The following is a 19,218-nucleotide window of genomic DNA, read 5'->3' on the forward strand; positions in this document are numbered from 1 at the left end:
CTTGGAGTTGTATCCCGATCGATACAACTAGAACTGGATACTTGTGATGAGAATTGGATTGTGATGAGAAATGGATAGTATGGCTCTGGGATTGCTTTCTCGCAGGGAGTCGAGAAAGGATCTCTGGCCGAGGTTGATAACACTACTGCTTTACATTATGTTGATCTGTACTCTTCTATATGCTGCAAGATGCTTGAAGATGCTAGTCTTCGGTAGGCTAGGCTTTCCCCTTCTCTTTTGGCATTCTACAGTTTAGTCCACAGGTACAGCCCTTTCCTTTGATACAGATGCATACTTAGTTTAGATCTGATGTAAGTCTTGCGAGTATTTTGGATGAGTACTCACGGTTGCTTTGCTACCTCTTTTTCCCCCGTACCCGATTGTTGCGACCAGATGAAGGATCCTAGGAGCCAGACAACACCACTGAAGACTACTGCTACCCCGAGGGTGCCTACTACTATGTGACGGCCGCTGATGACTTGGAGTAGTTAGGAGGCTCCCAGGCAGGAGGCCTTGCCTTTTCGATCGATGTTGTTTTTTGTTCTAGCCTTCTTAAGGCAAACAAGTCTAACTTATGTCTGTACTCAGATATTGTTGCTTCCGTTGACTCTTGTGTATTCGAGCTTATGTATTCGAGCCCTCGAGGCCCCTGACTTGTAATATAAAGCTTGTATTATTTTAATTTGTGTCTAGAGTTGTGTTGTGATATCTTCCTGTGAGTCCTTGATCTTGATCGTACACATTTGCGTGTATGATTAGTGTACGGTCAAACCGAGGGCATCACAGCATGCTTGGTTTGGTTAACTGTCTGATCTTCTATTAGGAGTATGTTATATTGTTCAATTGATGTTTAGTTAACTGCTTGGTTCATTTGTTATGGCTCGGTTCACTTGTTATGGTGTTTAGTTAACTTCTTGGTTCAATTCTGCAATACAATGTTCAATTGTTGTGGCTGCATTCTGTTATTGTATACCATGTGAGGAATAAATCAAATTTGGTTGTACTAAATACATGAGAAACAAATACAATTGCTATATTTCCAAGTTGTTAAGCATGCTTGGTTTGGTTAACTGTCTGATCTTCTATTAGGAGTATGTTATATTGTGCAATGTGGTGCTCAGTTAACGTTTGGTTCATTTGTTGTGGTGTTTAGTTAACTACTTGGTTCAATTCTGCAATGCGATGTTCAATTGTTGTGCCTGTATTCTGTTATTGTATACCATGTGAGGAATAAATCGAATTTGGCTGCACTTAATACATGAGAAACATATACAAGTGCTATATTTCCTAATTCTTAATCATGCTTGGTTTGGATAAATAGGTTTTCCATGTGGCTTGAATTAATCTGATGAATCTGCAATGTACTTATTTATCATCAACATATTTTACTGATAGCATGCGAACCCTTACTTAACTTGATGACTAACTACCTTATATGTGTTGCAGGGAAACAATGAGAAGCACTAAGATTTACAAGATGGTAATAACTATTACACCTTGCCTTTTTGTATTCCTTTGCCCCATTTCCAATATAGAGAAGATATTTATGCACATCCTTGTTTTCAGGCTTCACTAATGATTACCTCTCAAACCACCTCTATGGTCAGGAGGCGAGGAAAGTTTTCATACAACAACCACGGTTCAATATTGAAGTGTTCTTGAAGAGGTCGAAGGATGGACGTCAATCATCCACAGGCACTGACCTAAAGTTGCAAAGACCTTCAACATGAATGAAGGATCTTCCGCTTCAGCAGTTTTCCAGATGAGATGCATCTCTCTATGTACCGTCTATGATGCTAATTTCGAAAGGTTCTAGATATTGCATGTGAAATTTGCTGCTGGTGTAGTTGTGTAATGGGGTAGCTGAGTGCTGAAGCTATATTATGTTGTACTCTGATGTATTTCAATTATAAAATCCTGCTTCCTTAATATGGAAATGGAATATATTATGTGCTTAATATGAATGTCAATTAGATTAGTAAATAGACTATTAATAATAGGGCAATTAGCCCGCTAATTGGCCAATTAGCTTGCTAATTGGGGTTTTCCTATTGCAAACGGTTAATGAGAAATCACTGTGTGCGATGGCCTCAAGCAACGCACACAGTTTCTAGGAATAAACCGTGTTGGATCAATGAACAATCACACACGACATTCTCTTCAAAACTGTTTGCGTTACGTCACCTTGCGCAAATGTTTTCCTTGTAGTGACTGTGTGGGATGTATATACAAATGAAACGTTTAGTGGTGACTTACTGTGTGGGATGTACTTACGACCGGAAATGATTTTGCCTGTATAATTGTATTTTTTTGAGCACTACTGTATGTATTTCTGTATTTGAGTGCTCGCCGGTCGCACACGACCTTATTTTGCCGAGCGTGTGTGCCAGGAGGGCATATCCCCAATGGTTTCTGGGTCGTGTGGGAAGGACCCCCCTATCACCCACACTCACTTGGCGACGGTTCCGATTGCCATCGTGGAAAGGGGTTAAAAACCGTTTGTTTAGGACCGACGCGCACCAGTGTACGTAGAGTCGTATCAGTGGTAGATAGGACTTGAAAGAATATTAATCTTACCTTTTAGCTCCTTGTGGGTTCGACACTCCATACTTATCACTTTCATCTTTGAAAATTTCTACGATGATTCCTTGCACTTGGGGATTATCAACGAACTTGAGAGAAACCCAAGTGGGGAAAAACTCAATCACCCAAAGCCAAAGTGATTGAGCATCACTGAAGAGATTGTCATGTGTGATCTGATGCTTATTACTTTTGAAGACTGTCATTCTTCCAGACGGTTAGGCGTCATATTTTGAGCACCCAAGAAGAATTTGTGGAGTGCCATAGAACGAGCCCGTGAAGGTTTCGGAAGTCTTCCTTGAAGACTTGCCACGAGTGATTAGTCAGGTTTAAGTGACCTTAGCACAAGAGGAATAAGGTGAGGACTAAGTGTCCTCTAAGTTCAATCTAGCCTCCCTAACCAGATGTATAATTGGTACAACAACTGGAATTGGTCAAAAAAATCACTGTGTCATCACCGAGCCATCCTGGTTTCAAATTCCTCAATCCTTTACTTTCAGTACTTCTGCATTTTGAAGAATCTGTGTCTTGCATATTGAAGACGTTGAATTGAAGACATTCATCACTATGTGTTTCATTCCTTCAGTTCTTCATGTTTACATTTATGTGTATGTATGATTGCATGTTCTTCATCTGTATCTATTATGTGTGCCCATCTTGCTTCACTGTGTTGATTTAGTTTCCCTTCTGTTACTATTTCATGACTCTGATATTTGTCAAAATCTTTCAAATTTGTAAAAATCTCCCATTCATCCCCGAGAGATATCCCGCGCTTTCATAACTGTGCATGGATGTAACAAAAACTTCGTCGGTCGTAGCAAAACCCAAAGATAGTTGCAACAAAAATGTCATCGCCGCCAGTGTGTGTGGAAGCACCGCCATGAATGGATGTAGCAAAATTCAACGATGGTTGCAGGCAAAACGTCGTCGCCACCAACGCACGTCGCAGCTAAGCCATGAAGTATGTAGCAAAGAACGACGCCAGTCGTAGCAAACCTGACAACGGTTGTAGCAAGCATTGTCACCATCGTCATGTCTCGTAGCTAATCCATGCATACTTGTAGCAAAAAAGTCTCCGGTGGTAGCTTTCGCCATAGCCGGTTGCAACAAAAAACATCGTCGCCGTCGTAGGGGTTGCATCAACATCGTGAATGATGTAGCAAATGCCGATGCCGGTGGTAGCAAAAGCAGACAATGATAGTAGAAAAAACTGATGCGGGTTGCAACAAAAACTTTGTCACCGCCTTTGTGGGTCATGTCCTCGCCGTAATTGGTTCTAGCTAATTCCGCTGTGGGTCGCAGCTCCTCTGTTGCCTATTTCCAACATCTCGCATCAACGGCCATAACATCCCCCACGACGCTAGTTGTAGCAACTCTCGTGCTAGCCGCACACTGGTGACCCCCGAGCTCACTGTTTATAGCGATGGTGGTTGTGGCCAGCTGTTTCCCTGAGCAGCACCGGAAACGATGGTGGCGCAGGGTGTAGGTGGCTTGGGGAGAGGCGGCGTTGGTAAGGCAGCCTAGGGGCTAGGGGTGGGCGAAGCTGGGGCCGACAAGGGCCATGTCGGAAGAGCATGTGTTGCTCTGCTCGAGGGCAGCACGAGGTAGAAGAAGCCATGGTAGGGAGGGCCAGAGAAAGAAGGAGATAAAGAATAGGAAAAGGGCGAACGAATCTGTATGTGTGGACCAGAAGTAGTTAAATTGAGGCGTTGGATCTAGTGTGAGCCTGCGGCGCGCAAGCGACTGCCGGCCAAGGGAAACCTATCCCTACTGAAAACATAAAAAAGATAACCATAAATCACACACAATTATTAAGTATAACTATCTGTTACCCGAAATTTACAAACAGTTTTCACTTCATCCCATATTCTAGCTCTGGCAGCAGCTATCATGGGGCCAGCATTTTCCCCGTCCAAACTTTGACATGCATCTGATCCATATGTTTACATATCCTTGACAAAAACCGCGCACGATCCAAAATATGTTTGTGCATTTCAAACGTTGTTCTTCTTCTTCGACGCCACATGGCGGCCAGCCACGCACACCATACGCACCGTAACGGACAGCCCAAGAAAGGGTTGATAATTTTCATCTTATCTTAAATAAAAATAAGTAAAAGAAAGGGTTGGTAATTTACCACGGAAGGGCGCGACCCATCCGAGCCGCCCGATCCGCATCGGACGGAAAGGCCCGGGCGCCGAGGCTGTGGACCGAGAGCACAGTGGATGGCAGTTCCAATCCGACGGCCGAGATGCGGCTTCAGTTGTCGCCTTGCTCTGGAAAGCGCCACCACGCAACGCAACCTCCCCCCCTCCTCGATACACACGTATAAAATCCGCAACCCTCCCAGGTTAATTAATTAAAGAAAATTAATTTCCGGATTCCCTTTTTTCTTCCGCTTCACGATTTCTCTCCGGTTTTCTCCTTCGTCTAATCTCTCCTCTCGCGGGGCGGAGAATCAGGGCGGAGTTCTGGGCGCGCGGCGGAGCCTTTCCTCGGATTTTCTCTCCGTGCTTCTTCCCGGCCGCGGCCGCAGTCGGCATCGCAAGGTTTGCGCCCCCTTCCTCCTGTTCCGTCTTTGAATTTTTTGTCGTTCTTTCTAGAGTCTGGGGCGGGCGTTGTTCTTGATGCGGGGATGGAGGCGGCGGCGAGAGTAATCGCATTGATTGATTAGCTGGTTGACTAAGCGCCATAGTTTCCTGGTCCCCAGTTCGAAGGTGCTTGTTCGGGAACTCACTAGAATAGACAGATCGTTCTGCTGCGCGGATTTACTAGTTTATTCGATCTGTTTCTCGTCGATGTACGAGCCCGTAATTCCTCTAGGAGTATTTCTGGCCTGGTAATCCAGATTGCGAGTCTGCTTGAACTGTCCGCCATGGATTATTGTTGATCTGGTGGGCGATACGTCGGGTAATCTCTTCCTTGATTACTTGCTGCAGAGGATAGTTGTGCCCGTAGCAATTTCTCATGCCAAGTATTCTCGTCCGACTATTCTAGTCTAGTAATTAAACCAGTCAGTTCGTCTATCTGTTGTCCTATGGATTGGTGATTCGATGCATCCGATTGCACTGAATCTGCACGTGCAACCGTTGCAGTTTACTGTAAGGTTCTGATGTGCAAGATAACATAAAAAATTGGTTGCAGCACAATACACTTCAGAAATCCCATTCTGATCTATGATGAATTTGTCTTTCAATGTGATAGTATCATCCGTGTTATGTTTATTAGTTTATCTTGTTCGATTCAATACTCCTTGACAAGTTTAGATCTTTTATCCTGTTTTTAAGAACACATTGGCTCAAATACTAAAATTTGTGATCTATCTGCAACAGTGCTTGGCAAATAGCAAGACGCTATGAAATTCCGCAAAGGGGGCAAGGTGGAGGTACTGCAGAAGGCGGAGGCACCTTTCGGTTCCTGGAGGCCTGCCGAGATCCTTTCTGGCAATGGGCACACCTATCTCGTAAGCTATGATCCATGTCTGCTTGACGGTAGTCTGGCCATTGAAAGGGTTCCAAGAAAGGTGATAAGGCCTTCTCCCCCGTCCCCAGATGGTCTGGTGTGCTGGGTCCCAGGCGACATCCTTGAAGTCTTCGACAGCTATTCATGGAAGGTTGTGGAAGTCGTGAGATTGCTTGGTCATGAGTACTATCTTGTCAGGCTCCTCGGATCCTCCCTAGAATTGAGGGTAGATGCATCCAACCTTAGGACAAGGCAGCTTTGGCAAGATGGCAAATGGGTTGCTCTTCCAAAGGTACAGTTCACCCCTTCAAATTATCCAATACTTATTATTGTTGCACAAGCTTCTATGTTATGCCTGTTATGGAAATTATGGACAACTTATGGCAAACAGTTGACACAGCCTTATTTATTTCCATTTTAAATAGTATATACTGTAGTGCTTGAAGAGAGTCTTCAGTGTCTGGTAAATAGTAATAACTCGCTAACGCCATGGTTATTACTTTCAGGATTCTGCAAGATGTGCTGCTGGTTCACACAGGAGTCGGACAAAAGGTGGAAATTCAGGGGGCAGTCATCTTCTATTAAAGAACAAGAATGTGTTTGAAGACAATATGTCTCGAGGCATGAAGAGGAAAACCTCTGCTGCATCAGCTTTCCCTATGCAGCGCAGTGAAGTTACTAAGAGATTTCAGACTTCTTGCAGAGATGGAAGACGCCAACATCTTGGTCCTGGAGATTCTCTTCATTTGATGGATAAGGTAGATGCTGTTGATTCCCCATGCTTAATGCTGGGTGAAAAATGCATGCATGATTCCTTAAATAACAGAGCAAATGGCTTTCCTAAAACAAACCTTGCAGTGGTTAATGCTAATGTTGATTATCAGTATCCCTCTGTAACAACTCAAGATAGTGATACTGATAGTGCCGCATCCTCTGTTGGTAGTTGCAATCCCTACGGTAGCCCCTATAGACAAGCACATCCTCAGGAGTACGACAGTGGAGATATTTGTAGTAGGACTGATGATGATGATGAAGCTTCTGTATCTGGAACTGAATCACCTCTTCCAATTAAAGGTGGTCTGGGGGAAGAAACCCATCTGCTTGAGTTGCATGCTTATCGTGCAACAATGATGGCACTATATGCTTATGGATCAATTAGCTGGGAGCAAGAGGCTTTGATGACTAATCTGAGGCTTACACTGAACATCTCTACTGATGAACATTTATCAGAGTTAAGGAATTTGGCTAACTCTGCAGTTTGTTCTAGATAGCCATTAAAAGTTATGAATGAAGAGGCTTAGAATTTGTTTGTTATGTTGTCATATCGCTTACTTTAGAATAGTGGATTTATGGTTAGTGTGGACTCTGAAGATACCAGTCACTTGTTGGTGTACTTGACGCTCTGTATTAACCGTGTAGAAAGGGGAATTTTTTGTATGATAGATTTATTAAACTTTTCAGTACAACTTTTGCCCCCACTGAGTCAAAGGTCTCTTTCTATAATGGAACCAGCTGTCTTCTTAATTCTTACTATCTTGTGTTGTTTTTTTGCTGCTGTGACAAAGCCATTGATATGTGGTAATTGAATCCCCCCAGTCTGCTACGTGGTTGTAATTGAGTGACTTAAGATGGCAATGAAATTTCTGTTCTATTATTCTGCATGCTCAGCAAACAAGTTTCCATGTATTCAGTATGTTACTTGAACTGTCCATTTTGAATATGCTGGTGTATTTTCAACTTCTCCTACATCTTATAGATGTGTAACCTGACAGTTGACCAACATCCTAGCTTGTTAAACACCTTTGCTCATAGCATTAGAAGCCATCACCGATGGTGTGCAATTGTAACAGAAATAATAGGAAAAGATGTCATCTGATGCTTCTCATGCATTTTCAGGGCCGAAGTTGGAGGCTTGTAAAGCATCCTTCGGTAGGTCTGTGTTGATGGAGGAGTTTGTCACATGGTTTACTTGGTGACCAATGTGGCAATTTCCATCAAACTTTGGTTCGTATCCAATTTTTTCTGTTTGTTTCATATCTTCCTTTTTTAGCTTCTTTTAGGGCTCTACTAGCTTTTGCAAGGATACTGGACAGGAATTTGGCTTGGCATTAATGAACAAATAAGTTAATGGTAATATTCAACATGCAGCATGTTTGCAAAAAAGAATGCTTATGTCAGTACAGAGAACTACTACAGCATTTATTGGATATTCTGACCATGTCCTTTCCTGAACAAGGAAAACAAAGGAGCAGTTAAGTGTGCAATAATCTGGATATGTTGCTCTGTTGGTAAAGGAAGGAATTGGATATCATAATTGCACATTGCGATCTATGTGATTAATCGCTAAATTAATATAAAAATTGTGTTGTTTAAGTTGAAAAGCTCAATAAATATAGGTATGGATTATATGACGATAAAAGTAGATAGTAGTCATAGCACATGTGAATTGTTAAAGTAGTTTTCAGAGATTTATCTTGGCGACAGTACTCTTCAAATGCTAGGTCTCGGAAGCTCATCTATTGAAGTTAATAGCTGGTTTTTGCTTTGCAAGAATTCATGTCAGCTAAATGATTATTTGGCGCATTCTGGGGAATGAGGGAGACTATCCCTAGGTAGACTTATTGGTTTTTGGCATGTACAGTGAGCTACACCTGCAACTTACTTGATGTGGATATTGAGAGGTAAGTTAGTAGGTTAGTAGGCATATTGTTTATCCTCAGGCTCAGCAGTTCTACGGTAGGTTTGTTAATTCTCATACATGATAGATATTGCAAGTGTAAAGTATTTCTCTGAAAAGTGCTGACTCAGATGTGTTACTACATGATCTTCTTGATATCCTTATAAGGAGTTATGGAGACTACCTTTGTATTTCATAAATGTAAAAGTACTTACCTGAAAAGTAATGCTTATTTTGGCCTTCTTACTGATATGTGGATGAGGTTGGGTCTACAGATTTACCTACATGTCCCTTGTAGTTTCTCAGTATAAAATCCTAGTCTGTGTCCTACTGTGCCACTTTTGTATTAAAAAACATTGGGATGTTCTTATGACTTGTATGTGTAATGGCAACACTTGTTAATCCTCCTACAGTCATGTTGTCCATACTACAGATATTCTTTTTTCATCGCTCTATGTAATTATATTTGTGCGTGGTGTTGTGACACTACTGGTTCAGTCTATGATATGAAGCACACCATTCAGTGTACCTGCCCCAGAGCAACCGGCACAGTTGTTTATGTTTCACACTTGTCTGAACATTTAATGAGTTGAATGAATTTTTGTGAAATAAATCTGTAATTTGTAGTATGCTTGGCCAGTAACAATTCAAAATATTTAATGAACATTTAATGAGTTGGATGTGTTTTTGTGAAATGAATCTGTAATTTGCAGTATGCTTGGCTAGAATAATGCAAAATATTCAACAGAAACATGTATATATATTCCAACCATCACGATACGAAGCTTTTTAGATATTAAGGTTGTTACATATTGGAAATGCAGTATGCTGAGAAGGCTATGTGCGAAAACTTTTCCACTCATATTTACAAACTCTCATTTATACGGCGCAAAACATTTCTTGATGTATAACTTCTGTATGAAGCAGCATGCAGATAGCACCTTGTTGTTAGCCAGGATTTTTTTCCCTGACAGCTATATTTGATTATAACAAAAAAAACCTTTGAAGTTTGGGTCGTGGAGACTATTTCTGACTGTTTTTTGTATGAAAAAAGTTGATGTACTAGCCAACTAGGCCTGACATGATTCACTACAGCAATTCTTTTTCAGATTGGTAAGACCTCAGTTTTTGTACGAAAAGAGAAGCTGCAGTATCTTTATTTTGTAATTGATGACAATGAGTTCAGAAAACATACTGCAGAAAGGAAAACTGGAGAGTGCTTGCTTCTGGTCTGTTGGCTAAACCAATCTAAACTAACCAAGACTGACCTTTTTCATTTTAAGAACTTTCTAGTTTTTATTTGCTCGCCTTGATTATAAGCCATTTGGTATGGAACATTAGCTTAGAGGCACAGACCAGATGATCTCAATCTGATGCCAAAACGCTACTTGGCTGTTCTCATTTACTGACTTGTAGTTTTCACCTAGGCGACATCGTAAGTTAGGAGGCAATAGAATATTTATTTAATACATTTCATTTTCGTAGTGAAAGATTTATTTATTCTGTCTACAAGACATACTAAGGTCATAATGGTATAAGACAAGGTCTGGGCAAATTTATGTACTCTTATCTGTAACAAAAAAATGTTAGGACTAAAAAAATTCTGATGTTCTTTATAATATGATAGTAACTTCTCTTTTTGAATAATGGTATCCTTGTTGCTTTCCGTTACAACTTAATTATGCACACGATGTTCACTGAGAAAACAAAACTAACAGATGATTGAGGTGCTGTGGTTCCCTTACAATTGTGCCAGCTAGAACTATTTGGGGATCATCTATAGATAAAAGTGCTCTTGGATGCAATGCCATAGTTGATCTCAGGAGATCTTATCAGGATATTGACGTGCAAAGAAAATGGGCACTTTCTGTATGTTTTCAGCCGACATGTGGATATAACAGGCTTGATGCTGATCCATTGCAGCTTTATTTTTACGGCACACTCTGCTGTGTTTTGGTAACCCATTCACAGGCTTTCTAGCAAAGGTATGTACTATTGTTCAGGTGGTCTTTTATTCTGATGGCTCAACTGATTGAGTCACAGCTCCGCTTTCTCAGGTCAGCCCAAAGGCTTGGAGTGAGCTATTCAGTATTTTGTTTTTTTACTTAATCTTCGATGGTGTTTATAGTATTCTATGAATAGCTTCTGGAATTGAGGTTTGATATTTTAAAATGTATGTATTGGTAATGTTTGAGTAATAATAGTAATAATAGGAATCTTTGTCATTGGTCTGAGTACCCTGAGTAAGAAAGAAAGCTTTTCCTGTCTAATCCGTGATCTGTCCCTTTTGGTGTGGAGCATATTCCTCCACTTGTTTCATGAATTGGAATCCTGGTACATAGCATTGATTATTTCTTTCCTAGAAACGAGTTGAAATGAAATGAGTAGTTAGAATCACTATTTCAGATGATCCATCTCTGCTTTTCCTGGGGATGCGTGTTTTGTATCCTTGCGGCTGGATCTATTATTCTGATGCATTAGCACAGCACCTGGAGCGGTGCTGTTCATCATGCAACGCTTCTTTTTCAGTGGCTCAGCCATCGGGGATGTCAATGACACAGAAAAAGCAGCTGCATACAGATCCAAGGAGACCCGCCATGTGGCTGGGGAGCACTATGATCTGAATTTTGTGAAGTCAGCCATCAGGCATCTATCAGTGTACGGTGAGGTTGTTTCTACCACGGTGCTTATCCATCTGATGGTTCTCATACTTGGATGCTATAGTATCCAAGTCGTCCACAAGTTGAGATATGGCTGTTGAGGTTCATGACTGAACGCACATCCACACTTGCCCCTAAGCTTAAGCTGTAATGTTGGACATGGAGGAACATTTCAGATTTGGGTATGACCCAATTTGCCTGGTTGATATGATGATATACGTGAGTACATGACTTGCATTTGTGCCCATAAATTTGTAATCATGGATGATGGCAAATCTTTTTCTCTTTAGAAAAGCTGGCATTGACACGGAGGGCTAGCCCTGGATAACTTCATAAAGGAGGCTAAAGCATAATATAACAAAAGAAGGAAGGAATGATCGACACTGAGGGTTAGTACTAAATTCATGATGAGGGCTTGCATGTGTCAGGAAATCTGTGAAGATACTTTGGTAATAAAAGCATCCTGATGTTTTTACCTGTCTTATGCTTGTACGTAAATTGACATCATGACCCGTACATGCAACAAGATCTCTGATACAGTAGTAATTAATTCTAACCCCTGTCAAAATATACTGCTTTTAGCTTGAAGGTGCACTCATTTTTTAATACATTAATGCTTTTTCAGGTGATCAGCATTATGTAGTGTTATATGTATGTATCCATACCCAATGAAGAAAAGGGGAGATCAGACACAGTATGGTTTCTCTGGATGCAGTGCAAAAGTCTTCTACTTATCACAAAATTGATGATTCTTATTTGCTATTATGGGGTTTCTGCAGCCTGCCTGCGGGTAAGATGTGGAATTGTTAAGTAAGATCACTGGCATACTTGTCTTTTCTATTGATTTGACATCTGTCCTTTTTTCACGCATTTCACGTGATTAAATTCAAGCCTGTCCATGAGATTCTGATTTCAGATTGGCTCATAGATAGGAACAGGAAAAAAAAACTCATGGAAAGAAGATAGATGCTCTGGATTGATCCTTGTTCTATTCATTTACTGCTGAGGCCCAAGGAGTAACTATAAGACCCCTTTGAAATTCAGGATTCTGAAACGTAGGAACAGAAAACCTTGTATCCTAAACGAAAGCACACAACTTTGTACAAATAGATCTTTAGATGTTCGACTGAAATTATACAAGATTTTACCCCTCTTAGAATTCCTCCAAAGTTCTATGGACTTGGTGCTCCCTAGATTAACCACAAGCTAATTCTTTTTGAAGGGCCACACTCAGACTGAAAGGTGGACTAAATGTAATTACAATAGGTGTTTATAACTTGGTGATGCTTATTTAATCAGTAAGTGCATCTTCAACCGAACTGGGCAGCCGGTCGCCCCCATTTGTCCGTTCGTGCAACCATTCCCCTTATTCCCTTATTGACGAACCCTTAAAACCATACAAAAGCCTGCAACGTAAAATGAGAAGATTTCATACATCCATGCGTAGATAAAAATGAGATGCAACTACATTTGAAAATAAAATTGTAAACTACTCCCTCTGTTTCTAAATATAAGTCCTTTTAGACATTTCAAATGGATTACAACATAAGGATGCATGTAGACATATTTTAGAATGCGGATTCACTCGTTTTACTTCGTATGTAGTCACTTGTTGGAATCTCTATAAAGACTTATATTTGAGAACGGAGGGAGTACATACTAAAGTCTATACTTCCTAAGGAGTCGCTAGCCGGAGCCGTCGGCCTCATGATCATGGTCGTCCTTGTCCGCAAAGATCTCTTCTCGCTCTCGGTTGTGGATGAAGAGCTTGTGGCTATTTGCCATCACTGCCTCGAGGATGGTGTGTTTTCCACAACGAAGGCTTGGTTGGCGTAGAGCTCGGTAGGGGCGACAATGTCCGCGTGCTCCGCCTCGAGGTGCACCTCCGCCATGAGGTGCTCTGCCTCCATGGTGAGGCGGAACTGCCCCCCTATCCATCGAGGGGTCAGGATACTGTCGCCCTTGTCGACGGCGATGTCCGCCATCTCCAACCCGGAGTCAGCAGTGTCAATCGCCAGGACCACCTCCTCTGAGCACGGGGTTTCCCCCCTCGTTCAAGGTCGAAGGAAGGCCGGCCACAACGCGGGCAATGCATCTAGCCTCCACGGCCAGAACTGGCGGTTGGCGCGCCAGTCAAGGGACTGACTCCAAATCAGATCTATGATAATGCTCGGTGACGCGTCGGGCCAGAGCTTTACTTTCTGCTCTCACCTTCATTGTGAATGAGGCAGGACGACTCCACATCGACGCGCCGCCTGCCCCCGAACCATTTTCATTTGCTCGCATTCGTCGTCGACCACTATGGCGACCTCTGACTTTGCGTTCCACCGCTTCCCCAAGCTGCAACTAGATCACGATCATGTGATCGGGACACGACATCGACACCATGCTAACCCACCAGCCCACCCATGTATTCCATCTGGTCGCCATGATATGCACCAACTGTGCACTCATCGACGACCACAAGCCAAAGGATTGCAATGTTGCGCTGACTTTATCACCCCCGGTCATCACTACTATGACCGTCGATCCTTTTGCACCCCTAGCTTCCACATCATTCAACCGAAGCCCTCCCGGCTTCTCAGCCCCGGCCACCAGACACCCGGGTTTCATGACCCCTGGGGCTGGTCCCTCGGTCTTCGCCACACAAAAAATGACCCCATTGATCGTTTGACGAAGCACTGTGGCTACTCAGCACGTCGTTGCCAGCGGATGACCCCACCATAAGGGCCATGGAGGCCATCAGGTTGGCTACTGTAGCTGCCCCTGCCCACATACAACTGTAGAAGGACAAAGAGGAGGCCGCCGCGCATCAGGCTCGGTGGCGAGAAATCATGGCCAATGAGCAGCGACATCGACCTCGACACCAAACGTGTTCAACCACCATAACCCTTGCAGATCACGAGCGAGAGACTGGTAACGACATCAACAATATCGAGGAGCCCGAGTTCATCCGAACTGCGGCTAGAAACCTCCAGACAACTGTAGTACTTGCCTATTGGCTTTAAGATACCCCGAGCGTCCCGGTCGCAAACATCATCAACCAGCTCTGGATCGTGTCGTGGAGCGTTGTTGAGCTATAGGAAAATGCGAGCAATCAAGGCTTTGCCTTGATGGCACCGACGACATCCTCTTCGTGGTAGGTCATCCACGACAACATAATCGCTAGGGCTCCCAACCCAGGGTGATGGCACCATTGGAGGAGCCGGGGAACCTACGCCTACCGGTCTCAGCCATCACAGGGCGACACTCGTCCACCCCGTCATGACCTCCCCCTACGCACGAACGCCTTGGTTATCATCCCGACCTTCGCAATCATATCGGGGTTTGAGAGAAGGAGCGGTACGGGTACAACTATGAGCCCCTGGCGCCATGTTCAGCATCCCTGACCGCCAGTATCGCCCCTCCATGCTTTGCCTACGGGGTGATAACCCACCCCTTCCCAAAGCCGTTTATCATACGCGGCATCGACAAAAACTCGGGAGACTCGAAGCCGGACCACTGACTCGGCGTTTGCCTTACGATGTAGGACATGGTGGGAGGCGACATCGACAACGTTCTCAGGTACGTGGCCCTCTACCTCACAGGGTCGGTACACACATGGCTGAATGAGCTTCCACCAAGCTCCATTCACAACTGGAGCGACTTTGAGAGTGCCTTCACCAATAATATTGAAGGAACGTACCAGTGCCACGTCGATGCATATGACCTCCATAAGTGCATCCAGGGTGACAGAGCTAGTAGGCAACTTCATCTTCTGATGGCTTAAGGAGCGCAATACGTTGACAACAATCTTTGACGAGTAGGCCATACACGCCTTCATCAACAGAGCCTAGGACCTGCTCCTACATCACAAGGTCGGCAAGAAACAAGTAGACGGTAAAGCTCATTACAGTGGCCCCCAAGTAGTGAACAAGTCTTGGTCGAGTCAGAGAGAAGAGACCTAGCTCCCTCCCCGCCCCGCGCCGCTGGCCACTCCGGCCGCGGCGGCCACCCCCCAACCCTCGCTGCGCCGCTGGCCACTCCGGCCGCGGCGGCCACAGCTCAACGCTAGCGCCTAGCGGCATGGGCGCGCCGCGCTCCCCGCGCTCTGGATCCAGCTGTGGATCGATGTGCAGAGGAGGGGATCGGGCTTCCCCCGACGGTCCGTCCGCTGCACCGCTGCCCCCTCCAGATCCGCCTTCCCCGCCGCGGCTGCTGCACCGCGGTGAATGCTCGAGGGCTGGGGAGGCATTTAGTGCGCCGGATCTGGGGGCGCCTCCTCCCCATAGGCTTCAGTCCATCATCGTAGGTCCTGCGCCCGGCTCAGCGGTCTCTCCCCCGCCCCCTCCACATCGCCTGCAGTCCATTATCGTCGCTCCGCACATCACGGATCCCATTTCCTCATCCGGCATGGACGGTGGGTGGACGGAGGTCTCCTCCAAGAAGAACCGCGGGCGCCTTTCCGACCCGTCGATCCGTAGCGGGTTCCCCCCGCCTCCTCGTCGGGATCGCCGGCCTGCGTTCAAGAGAGTTGAGCCAGCTCAAGGCACTAAGCCAGGCCTGAAAATCAAAAGGCCAGCAGGCAGGCAGCCCATGTCAAAAGCAAGAGCCTCAACTGAGAAGCCCACTCCTCAAGAGCCAGTTGCTGCAGAAGGCAAGAAAAGAAAGGAAAGGGTGAAGAAGACTGTGGCTAGAGTGCTTGGCAAAGCTTCCATCATGGAAGAAGAAGAGGAAGAAGAGGTAGCTGCACCAGCACCCAAGGCACCCAAGCTAATGGGAGATGCCATAAAATCAGGGGGAGCTGCTTCCAAGGCCAAGTCAGCTCCAAAGCCAAAGCCTAAGAGAAATACAAGGAGCATTCCTGCAGCTGAAAAGAACAAGGCCCCAATGCCTGAGACTGTTGCTGAAGAAGAGGAAGAAAATGTCCTAAGGAAGCTAAAGCCCAAGATCCCAGACCACAACGATGCTCATCCTGTGGCCGAGGACATGAAGCTCAGGAGAGATTCAGGGCTGAGAAAGTGGAGAGAAGCAGACCCATATGCTTCAAGGAGAAGGACTGCCGTGGACTACAGGTTTCACACCAAGGAGCAGCAGGATTTTTATGAGACAGTGCTTCTAGATAAGAAGCCCATTGTCTGTGATATGCGATGGGTTGATTGGACATACATCAAGGACAATGAGGAGCACTATCCTGGAGTGCAAGACAGCTTCATAGCTTGTGGAGTAGCTGACTTTGTTGGGCAGAAGCTCACAAAGTGGAACGAGGAACTCATCATGCAGTTCTACTCCACAGCTCACTTTTATCCAGATGGGAGGATCACATGGATGTCTGAGGGTACAAGGTACCAATCCACAGTTGCTGAGTGGGCACAGATCATTAATGCCCCAGAGGAGCAAGATGATGACTTGGATATCTATGCCAAGAAGAAGATGGACCACAACTCAATGTCAAATATGTACAAGGAGATCCCAAATGAAGCACTTGATACCTTCAAGTTTGGCTCAGTACATTACCTTCTGTCAGGGCTCCCGACGATCAATTGGATACTAAGGCACACCTTACTGCCCAAGTCTGGAGATCACAAAATGATCAGAGGCCATGCTATCAACTTGCTACATGTGTTTGATGTGCCTCAAAAGTTCAAGGTGATGAGCCTCATAGTGGAAACAATCAAGAGGACTGCAGCAGACCAAAAGAGGAGCTGCGGATATGCCCCTCAGATTCAGGAGCTCATCAACTCCAAGATGGGCACGGGCATATATTTATTGGACAAGAAACATTTGCCCATCCGTCCAGATTTTGAGAACAATGAAGTTGTGATGACTGAGAACGAGCCATCGTCTGCACAAGCATATGCAAAGAAGGAGAAGGCGAGGAAGGAGAAAGCTGCCAAGATGCCTACTCAAGAGGAGGCATCTGAATACTTCTTGAAGACCAAACAAGAGCAGCTTGGTTACTTGATTGCATCCACGCTGAGGATTGAGCAAAGTCTGGCCACCCTCACTCAGAATCAGCAGAGCCTAGAGAGAATCATGGAACATAAGTTCTATGACTTGGATGTCAAAGTAACGGAAGTTCAGTCTGCAGTGGAGCAGCTCCAGGAGGACATGCAGGAGAGGAGAGGCAGGACTACTACTCATGCCTTTGCCAGAGTGCCAAGAGGTCCGAGGTCGTCTGCCGTGCCAGTTGCTGACACAAGAGCCACCACCTCAGCACCAGCCACAGCCTCAGTTCCACCAGCTCCAGCATCTACTTCAGCTCCAACTCCAGCGTCTACTTCAGCATCTACCGAAGCCTTCGTCCTTGGAGTGATCCGGACTCCACCACCACCTGAAGATCAAGCCTGAGCGTCGATCTAGTGCTATGCATTTTCTAGGAACTTTTTGGTAACTTGTTGCCAAAGGGGGAGAAGATGTATAGATCATAGGCTTCGAGAGAGAGAGTGTTGCTTTTCTCTCTTGCTTTATTTGGTGGTTTTTCGAACTTGTTTGCTTTTGAGTGCTTGAGATACTATGTCATTATTTGTGAGACATTGATGATCATGTGATTGATCATAAGCTACACTTAATGCTTGCTTAATGCTATTATCTTATCTATCTTATGTGATCATTCATTATTTTTGGTGATGAGTGCATGTTTTCATTCTTATCATTTTAAGCGTTCCACCAAGATGTATGTGACATGGAAGAGTAACCTATGACTCTAACTCTTTGTGCATTTGCAGTCCAAAGCAAATTTTAAATATGCACAAATTCAGGGGGAGCTCTTACTTATCACATACTTCTCAAAGCGACGATATATTTCATGATTATTATCTTTTGTCGAAGCTTTGATCTATATGTTGTCATCAATTACCAAAAGGGGGAGATTGAAAGTGCAACTATCCCTAGGTGGTTTTGGTAATTCATAACAACATATAGCTCATTGAGCTAATGCTATTCCAAGATGATTATTTCAGGAAACCTCAATGATTGGCATGGCATGGATGTGAAAGTGGAACCCTCAAAATGCTAAGGACAAAGGATTGGCTCAAGCTCAAAAGCTCAAGACTCTTCATTTTATATTTTAGTGATCCAAGATCACATTGAGTCTTTAGGAAAAACCAATACTATTAAGGAGGGATGAGGTGTTGCTTAATGAGCCTCTTGCTTCATGTGCTTAGTGATATGCTCCAAAACCCTCAATTACTCTCCCATATCCACATATGACCTAAACCCTAAGCCAAACTCGGTCCTACCAATTCTTCCTATCCGGCGCCACCGAGTTTCACTTGTCATTAGCCACTGCCAAACCCTAGCAATTCGGTTCTACCGATAAGGATCTCGGTCTCACCGAGATGGGGTTGCAAACTCTCTGTTTCCCTTTCGTAACTTTTCGGTCTTATCGAAAGAGCGAATCGGTCCCACCGAGATTGCAATGTAAACTCAGTGTTTCCCGTTTGTAACTTTTCGGTCTCACCGAGTTCCACTCGGTCTCACCGAAAGAGCAAATCGGTCCCACCGAGTTTGCCTGACCAACTCTCTGGTTAGCTAATTACCAAAATCGGTCTCATCGAGTTTGTGTAATCGGTCTCACCGAGATTACGTTATGCCCAAACCCTAACCATATCGGTCCTACCGAGTTGCATGTCAGTCCCACCGAAAATCACTAACGGTCACTAGGTTTACATTTTCGGTTCGACCGAGCTTATTGATTCGGTCCCACCGAGATTGGAAAACTGTGTAACGGTTGGATTTTGTGTGGAGGCTATATATACCCCTCCACCTCCTTCTCATTCCGTGTGAGAGCCATCAGAATACACACACCATTCCAACTCATATGTTCTGAGAGAGAACCACCTACTCATGTGTTGAGAC

The 19,218-nt window shown here is 44.4% G+C and overlaps 1 protein-coding gene across 13 annotated transcripts; it reads left to right on the forward strand.

The window, feature by feature from the left end:
* The first annotated feature begins 4,883 nt into the window (after positions 1-4,883).
* On the forward strand, positions 4,884-12,674 carry LOC125512342. 13 transcript variants are annotated; one of them, XR_007285310.1, is made up of 6 exons: positions 4,886-5,129; positions 5,913-6,334; positions 6,549-6,800; positions 7,939-11,828; positions 12,005-12,169; positions 12,308-12,674. XR_007285310.1 is itself a non-coding variant. In XM_048677431.1 (4 exons), exons 2-4 carry the CDS (start codon positions 5,936-5,938, stop codon positions 7,984-7,986), a joined length of 699 nt encoding a protein of 232 aa, XP_048533388.1. In that variant the 5' UTR covers positions 4,886-5,129; positions 5,913-5,935; the 3' UTR covers positions 7,987-12,674. The 13 variants fall into 13 exon arrangements, 2 of the variants coding, with proteins under 2 accessions (XP_048533387.1, XP_048533388.1); XR_007285308.1 differs by having other exon boundaries at positions 7,939-11,598; positions 11,670-11,828; positions 12,005-12,674; XR_007285311.1 differs by having other exon boundaries at positions 7,939-11,598; positions 11,670-11,768; positions 12,005-12,674.
* Positions 12,675-19,218: the final 6,544 nt, after the last annotated feature.

Source organism: Triticum urartu, chromosome 6 (genome assembly GCF_003073215.2).
Source record: "Triticum urartu cultivar G1812 chromosome 6, Tu2.1, whole genome shotgun sequence".
Lineage (NCBI taxonomy): Eukaryota > Viridiplantae > Streptophyta > Magnoliopsida > Poales > Poaceae > Triticum > Triticum urartu.